General features: G+C 39.9%; 1 protein-coding gene across 1 annotated transcript in view; it reads left to right on the forward strand.

Annotated features, from left to right (window-relative positions):
- The window catches only part of LOC118417986 (15-hydroxyprostaglandin dehydrogenase [NAD(+)]-like), a 14,223-nt gene extending 8,275 nt beyond the window's left edge, over nt 1-5,948 (forward strand). Inside the window, exons 3-9 of the mRNA XM_035823774.1 lie at nt 234-395; nt 898-1,021; nt 2,584-2,690; nt 3,129-3,225; nt 4,032-4,108; nt 4,446-4,606; nt 5,577-5,948. Of these exons, the coding sequence (XP_035679667.1) occupies nt 303-395; nt 898-1,021; nt 2,584-2,690; nt 3,129-3,225; nt 4,032-4,108; nt 4,446-4,606; nt 5,577-5,739 (822 nt within the window). The 5' untranslated portion in view covers nt 234-302 and the 3' untranslated portion in view covers nt 5,740-5,948. The remainder of the gene's footprint in view (nt 1-233; nt 396-897; nt 1,022-2,583; nt 2,691-3,128; nt 3,226-4,031; nt 4,109-4,445; nt 4,607-5,576) is intronic.
- Nucleotides 5,949-8,915: the final 2,967 nt, after the last annotated feature.

Consider the following 8,915-nt stretch of genomic DNA (forward strand, 5'->3'; position numbering starts at 1 on the left):
CCTTTGTAGCATTACTCAGTTACCTCGATCGCTTTTACGGCTGGGGGAACTGATGGAGGCTCTGCCTCAGCAGAGTAAAGCTAAAAGGCTGGTAGCCAGGCACCCCCGTTCTGATTCAATGGGATAGTCCAAACTTAAAGTGGGTCAGAGGTCACTAAGTACAAAGTCTACAGAGCTGTACTGAGCTGAGCAGTCCAGTTGCAATGCTCACGTGGATTTTACATCTTTCAACTTTCATAAACCAGTGAGACTGTAACTGCACATTTCTGGTAGCTCTGAGTTGACTGGCGTCCTTGATTAGAATGCAGCTGAGAGGAAAAGTAGCTCTTGTGACGGGAGCGGCGCAGGGGCTGGGGAGGGGGTTCACTGAGGCAATGCTGCACCGCGGAGCAAAGGTCGGTCTCTTCTTGGGTTGTGGTTGTACATGTAACGTAAATACGTATATACAGACTACATAACTAAAGGGAAGAGTGTACCGCCTCACATTACACTGCCAGCGGAGTGGACAACGGCAACAAGTGTCGAGCAGTGCGCACACTAGAACGGGTTTGCGGAAAAACCTGTCCAGTTCAGACAGCCGAAAAAGCTGACACTGTCCAGTCTGAAAAGAGGATCTGCATGGGGGTATACGTTTTAAGCTGTACAACAACATTTTTTAAATCTTATACACAGAAACAATGCCATCCCTCCAGAATTTAGCCTTAAGCAAATGCCAGCATTTATGACTTTAATCTAAAGCCTTGTCAGCCCTTCTGAATTTTGCGTAACGCATCGTCAGAACCCCCATGCAGAACCGCTTTCATCATTCATACAATAGAACCAATATAGCCTTAGGTACTTTTCTGTAAACTTTTACAATATAAATATGTTTCACTTGCAGAATCTTTGTTATTTCAGGTAGCACTACTGGATATCAAAGTGCTAGAAGGAAGAAAGACGACAAAGGAACTAGCATCAAAGTACGGCCCAGACAAGGTGCTTTTCCTGCCCTGTGATGTCACTGACAAGGGTCAGATGAAGAGTAAGTCAACCGTCAAATTTCTGTCTTCTTCACCCATTTTTTCGTCTGTAAGTGTAAGCAGCTTCCTTTTCAACTTCAATATTGATGAACGTACCAGAGGTTACCCTACGATTACCCTAAGGTAAGAAGCCAACCAGAACAAACTCTTCCAGCATCAAGGCAACCAGCTCCTGTAACAGCCTCCCTGCAGATGTCAATGCCTTCAAGCCAAAGGTGGGGTCACACCTGCGTATATATTTAAGTCCGTATGAGGCGCGCATGGGAGTATTTGCCTCCACAAGGCCCCACAGGTCGCTGGAAAAATAATAGAAATTGGACAAACGTAAACAGGTAATATATTGTATGTCAGACGAGTTAGCTGGGTCGCTAACCATACTTCTCGGTCAGCTAACTCATCTGGCATGTTATGTATCTATATTTGTCCAATTTGTACTATTTTTCCCGCGACCTGTGGGGCCTGGTAGAGACTAAGAGCGTTATACGCACTTCAAACGGACTTGAATATATACGCATGTGTGCCCCACCTCAAGCTAGACGGTCACTGGAGGGGGGGTGTGTGGTTGGGGGGGGGGGGGGAGTTTGAGTAATATGCCAGAAGTGCGTGGTTATCAACCGTAATTTTGAGCCTTATGTATATGTCTGTTTAGTTGTAATGTTTCTTTCTTTCTTTCTTTATTGACTTTGAGACAGGTCATTACAAGGGTCTGCCTAGGCAGCTTTGGGCTGGTAGCGGCAGAACCTACAAAAATGTGGACTAACATACAAAGAATTCATAACAAGAAACAATACAGTATAATGCAATAGAATAAGCAATAACTAAAAAATGCAACTACCGATATGGAAGAAACTGGTCTATACCATATAGTAACACTGTAAGTAGTTGTTAATATAGACCTTACAAAAGTCTGTGTGCTTTTGTCGTGTCAATAAAGATTTCTATTACTGCTTCAGGTGACAGTAATAGCTGAGTAGACTTTTTAAAAATTTCCTGATCAGAAAAGCCTGTGGGTTTTCGTATATTTAGGTATGGGGCAGTTGGATGGAATGCGAAGCCTTTTTTATGTGTATTTGTAGTTTATGGTAACAGTGATGCATTTTTTTGCATGATGATTCAAATATCTGCATTTACACATGTCTTTAATGAATTTGCCTCACTGGAGATTGTGAAAAAGTTATCACATGGATTTTAAAAAAATTCATTTTTCACATGCAAGCAAGACAAGACCTACTTAGCTTCTCTAGCATGTAAGCCACCATTCTGGGACAATTTGTTTTTTCAAAACAACTTTGTTAAAAAAGTGTTAAGAAATTATACTTCTTGGATCAATAATTAACATCTTACTACAGGGTCTATCTCATAAGCACTTCTTCCTCAGGTTGTGCCCTATAATGTACAAAATTGTAGAAGAAACTCTCGGTCCTGACTTGAAGTGTTAAGACACCTGGTTCAGTCAGCCTTAGCTGCTGTATATGGTGACTAGTAGTACATAGCAATGGGGAGACATCAAATATTCCTGCAGGAGTGAATTTTGTTGACTGTAAAACGTGTGTATTTACCACAGGTGCATTCCAGCAGGCATCCAGCCACTTTGGGCAGCTGGACATTGTTGTGAACAATGCAGGAGTGACAGAGCAGGAGAACTGGGACATGGTTCTAGATATCAACCTGGTGAGACTCGGGAAATTAGTGAAAAAGCTTAAATTTTGTACCAACACAACAGAAAGACACACCATAAATTTTTGGTCAGGCACTCTGACCTACTTCAGATAGATGATTCGCTGCAATAATGTTCCCGAAGTCGTCGGATGACGTCGGTACTCAGCAGCGAATCATAAATGGCGGGAAGGCGAAACCTGCCACCATCATGGTTCAGAGAGGGTTGATGCGTCCTTATGTACTTATCTAGAGGTGTTGGATCTGGGAGTCTGGAGTCTGTTACCTGACCGAGTATTTCTACCAGAAATCTCCTTTTTTTTCTCCAGAATTTTCACTTTATCTATGGCTTACTGGTAATACTTTGATACTCTCCAAAAACTTAACTTTTGTAAAGGATCAAAAAGAACTTTTTACTAACTTGTAGAACTTTTTTTTCTTCTCCAACAACAGAGATCTGTTATACATGGTACCTTACTTGGACTGGACCACATGGGCACAGATAAAGGGGGTGGAGGAGGCCTGATCATTAACATCGCTTCCATGGCTGGTAAGTCAACTTTTCAAAACTCAATACAACAGACGGCTATACATTGATTTCTGCACATGCAAAGTTTCTTACATGAATTTAAAAAAAAATGGAATGAAAGTGGAGAAAGTGTTAATGATATATTATAACATTTTTACAACATTTTCTTATTATCTATGAAAAGAATAGTATCATTCAGTGAACATAAACATGTACACCAAATGCACACCCTTCTGATGTTATTGAACATTGTGCCATCAGAAGATCATTCTTCAGACTCAAAGGTACTGTAAATGCATTTAAGTTCGTGGGGATTTAATTTAGCAGTAGCAGAAAAAAGGACTTTTCGCGGTGGTTTTAAGTTTGCGGTAGCACCATGCACTGTAGTCTCTTACTGCCATGGAAAAATGTTTGCGGTGGTTTTAAGTTCGCGGTGAAGCGACCACCACAAAAACTGTGAACATTAAACCACCACGAAAGTTTCTGCATTTACAGTAATCTACTGTGATCTGTCTGTCAATGACATCAGAGTAAACATGGAAACTAGTTCAGAACTAGTACTAGCACCAAGTCTCGCATAAAGCATACTTTAGAGAAGCAGACACTGCTTAATCATTGTGATTTCCTGTAACATACTAAAATATTTCCTGGCTTTAAAATCCTTTTTTTTCTTGAGCCACTGTACATGTACTGTCTCCCAAGACGACAAGAGCCAAAGAAGACAGTCACTATAATTGCAGAACTGATTGACTGCCTTACATGTATTATCATAGTATGCAATGGGGATACATATGATTGTAAGATTGTCTTTCTGTTGGATAATCCAGGGCTGATAGCCATGTTTATTGGACCTGTGTACACTGCAACTAAACATGGTGTGGTGGGGCTGTCCAGGAGTTTTGGGGTAAGGAATGAGTATCATCTACTTCTCCAGTCAATGTGTATGCATGGCTATATCATTGATCAGATAGACACTGTGCATGTATCTGAGTGTGTATCTGTGTGTGTGTGTGTGTGTGTGTATCTGTGTGTGTTTGTGTGTCTGTGTGTGCGTACATGCATGTGTGCGTGTGTACGTATATGTGTGTGTGCATGTGTGTATGTGTAAGGTGTTGCCTCATCAAGGATATCAATGTCAATTAGATTGGCCCCAAACTATTTTGCTTCTTCATGGCTTGCACTGTACAAAAAAAAGTCATGTAACTTTGCCTGACACTAATTTGCCTGTTCCAATGTTGCAGACCCCCTTTCACTTTGACCGTAGCGGAGTGCGCGTGTGTGCCATCTGCCCGACGATGACCGACACGGCCATCCAGCCCCCCAGGGTGGCCGCCACCCCTGAGGAACAGCTGAAAGCTGATGCCCACTGGGCATATACTGACTCTCAGGGAGGGCTGCTGCAGTAAGTGTGGGGAGGGGGGCAGGGCTCTTGCCAGCTTGCAATTTCCTTGCAATTGTCATCTATCACTCCCATTGATCAATCCTATAATCATATTATAAAGAATACATTTTCTTTGTCATAGTATACAAATTTCTATCATTTTATTCAAATTTGGCCATTTTTATTTCTTTGCTCACCAAATTTCGCAGGAATGGTATGACAGAAGTTTGGTCCCTATGTACAGATTGAAGCTTTCTTTAGAATTACAATGGACATTTTTGTTGTAGACGTTGAAACAGGATAAATCAAGAAGGGACAAATGAAGTTTCATGACTTTTCACCTATAGCCTGTACATGTTAACTTGTTATCTGGATGAAGACCGAATGTAGTTGTATGTAAATTATGCATATTAGGACTTGATTGGCATATTTGTACAAGCTGTTGACTAAGAGAGGAAAGAAATATACAAAATGTAATGACCCCAAGTTTACCCTAAAATCAATATCAGTCAATGTTGTTCCAAAACTGTGAGAGGACCTACATGTAAAAAAACTATACCCTCCAGAAAGTCAGTTTTAAAGTCGAAGAAGATGTGAAAATGAATAAAGAATCTATGTCTAGGCATACTAGTATAAGGCAGGTGTAACGCTAGTTCACCTTTATCCGTGGAGTAACCTATATTCGTTGCTTTCAAAAGCGAGGTATTTAGAGCTATCATGCTGATGAAATGAGAATTGAAACTGCTATATTTTGAAAATATTACAATTTGTAAGAATCGTCCATCGACTGGATATCGCTAAATGCGCTGTTTTGAAAACCAACGGATATAGGTTACCCCACGGATAAAGGTGAACTAGCGTTATGTGTATTTATTTGTTGAACCCTCCTGACGATATCTAACTTTCATAACGAACTCGATGCAAATTTTTCCCCTTTTTTTCATTTGCACGCATCATTAAAAGCATCCATTCCCTTCTTATATTTCTGCAGAGTATCTGAAGTGGTTGATGGTTTTCTCCAGCTGGTGGAAGATGACAGTAAGAACGGCGCCGTGATGAGGATAACTAAACAGAAGGGAGTGGACTATCAGCCGTATGGGGGAGGGGGGCAGGGGGTACCCTATGCCACACGGAAAACAAGGAGCAAGTTATAATGTCAGAGACATAAACAATAATGCCAAAAATTTTCTAATTGTATCAATCATGCAAATGACTCTCTACAAATCATAAATTATTTACTATACATATGATTATACTTGTACGTGTAATACAAAGAATGTTATAATAAATTTTCTTTTAGGCCACAGCAAGTAAATTTTATGGATGACATCCTTGTGCGCATTACTTTTTGCCTGATTTCAGAAAAAAAAAACAAGATTTTTTTCTTCTACAGGGATGGTCAACATGACGATAAAGTACCAAATTGAGCAAATATGTTGTGTTTAGGTGTAGCCTAATAATTGTACTTGTAGAAGTGACACTTGCGAGGTACCCAGGACTGTAGTTGTAGAAATGAAACTTATTGGATAGTTGTAAAGTGACACCAATATGATAGCTATGAGTGTGGTTACCAACTTTGTTGGTGATGCCAGTCTACCACACTAGTGTCACTTTTAACACATCAGTACAAGAATACAGGAATGAATGCCTTGTTGGCTCTGATACCATGTTTTGTCCCTCTAATTCTTGTTACAACAGTCATCACAACTTTATGGTGCCTATTTTTGAAAATGTAGCCATCTTGTTTTTTTTTACACCCTATCGCACTATTTTTGCAGTCTGCAGAGGATGTCATCCATAAAATTTGCTTGCTGTGGCCTTAGTATCATTTCACAACTTGTTAAGCAATAGTCATGCTGCAGTCTTCAATACGGATCTGGAACCCTGTGAATAGTTTCCTAAGGTCAATAACTGACTGCAACAAAGATCTTTATTCACAACTACATTTTACAAGAGCCATCTGTTATCATCTTCAGGGCAAAATGTTTTAGCACTGCAGCTATAGGTATCTATGTATATGACAGTACTTAACTAAGACTGCATTGTTAGCAAAACATGAGGTTGTGTGAAAGAACAGATCTAGACCTGTTCATACCAGGAATTGGTAAAGGGGATTTACCTTGTAGGAATAGGTCATAATCCAGCCTTAAAGAGGGATTAGCCCCAATCTGCTGGTCCTGATAATGAAGAAGACCGGAGGACTGGTCCAAAATGTGATGAGTCAACTGTTTGATGTTAAAAGAGCTAGATGGGGATCGTGCTGCACTCTTATTGCCGCCTAAAATGGATGTGTGAAAACCTTTAATTTCATACTCTGTGTATCATACAAAATGTATATCTTTATTAAGTGTGTCTGAAAAGACAACAAAACACTGCTCCAGGGTTCACCCGACCATGATCTTGATACCAATTGTAGTCAACCTTTCCAATGCAATGCAAGAGTACGTGACAACTACTAAACGATACACTTCCATCTGTGCCATTGACTAGTCTTAAATTTCTTAGCTTATTATGCATATGCTCCAGCTGCTATTGATTTATTCTACTGATATCTGTTCAATTTTGTAATGTTATTATGTCTGTATGTATGCGGTCACGATATCAGCCTGCTGCCTATAGTGTGTCAACACTGTATTGCCCATGTTGCAATTTGAATAAAGTCAAAGTTCACTAAAAAAAACAAATCCAATGACAGTATTAAGATGTACTGACAGACATCGAAAATTTGGAGTTACGTTCTCTACCTTTAATAAAAAGTCATTGTTCGAAGAAAATTGATAGTAAATGACAGTATTGTTTTCGTCCTCCTAAGATACTGGACCAGCATGCAAATTGAAACATACAAAGGCACCAGGTAGTTGTAAATCCATAGAATCGATTGGAAACTTGTTGACAAAACAGCTACAGTTATACACAGTTGTTTTTTTAGTTATGAAACATACATTGTTTGTAAATTAGTGTAAAACTGCCTAAAACCAGCAATTTTTAGTGCTTGTAATGGTCATATGGGTTTACTAGCAGTAAGGGCGGTATGACCCTGTCGTGTGTAAGCATGTCGACCGATGATGATGAGCAGTAAGGAAACACCTTTTTGTAACTGTACCAATATGTACACACATTTAACCATGACAAATTGCACTCAAGGAAAATTCACACTGGCCTGATTGGGGCAGTACAGTAGGACATACACCTTCCTGATGAGCACAAATTCCCTTAAGCCTGGTTTTTTACCTTCGTTATGTTTTGGGTGGCGTTTGTATGTCTGTAGAAGACCAGCATAGCTCAAGAACCCCTGGATGGATTGTATTGATATTCGGTATGTGGGTAGGTCTTAATGAGAACTGAAAACGATTAGACTTTGGGCCCTCTAGCAGCCTGTTACTGTACTGCAGTGGAACCTCCTGGTTTGATATCTCAAGTTCTTCTGGACATGCTGCGGCTATGATTTTTGAGTGGTAGACAGCTTTTGATGCCGAGAGTAAGTGTTATAGGTTTGGGCCCTCTAGCGGCTATGTAGATAGCTTAAGTGATGCTTCATATCATTACATATTGATTATGCAAATTGGTATGTTATTGGCGTAAACACGCTCAGTTATAGGACCATTGCAACGTGACATTTGAAACCGAGAAGGAGAATTTATATATATATATCATGCAAAATAATGACCTAATTTACATAATTAATGAGAACATGCTACAGGTGTGTCCGGATTTTTGTAGTGAGCTGCCCCTACTGCCCCTACGGCCGGTGAGGATATGGGACCGGTGAGGTGATGTGATAACTCAAGAAAACCTGCCATGGATGGGTTATTTAAAAAAAAATGATATTTGGTTTGTGGGTAGGTGTTGGGAAGACAAAGGTCAAGGTCAATTTTGGGGCCCCTGGTATGTGACCTTGGTACTGCAGCGGAAATTCGTTGTTTGTATCTTTCGAACTGGATGTGCTATGGTCTTGATTTTTGGATGGCGGATAGCTTGTAACATAAGGGATGTGATGTATATTTGGGCCCCCTAGCAGGTTGCTCTGGAACTGCAGGGGCATTTTGTCAAAATCTTCAAATTTACATGATTTTTGATATGTAGGTAGCTTAGACAGAGATGGACACCATAAAGTGCAAATTACGCAAACTGGCACTTAATTTGCATATTTGATGAGGAAAATCTATATTTGCAGTGTGTCCTTTATAGAACTCAAATACATGTATTATATGTAATTTGTGGCAGGTGGAACATTAGCAGATACCAATTATGCAAATAAGTCCCTAATTTGCATAATTACTGTAAAAGTGTCATTATTTATATATGTGGTAAATGACTGGACAATCAGCAT

This window comes from Branchiostoma floridae, chromosome 6 (genome assembly GCF_000003815.2).
Source record: "Branchiostoma floridae strain S238N-H82 chromosome 6, Bfl_VNyyK, whole genome shotgun sequence".
Classification (NCBI taxonomy): Eukaryota; Metazoa; Chordata; class Leptocardii; order Amphioxiformes; family Branchiostomatidae; genus Branchiostoma; species Branchiostoma floridae.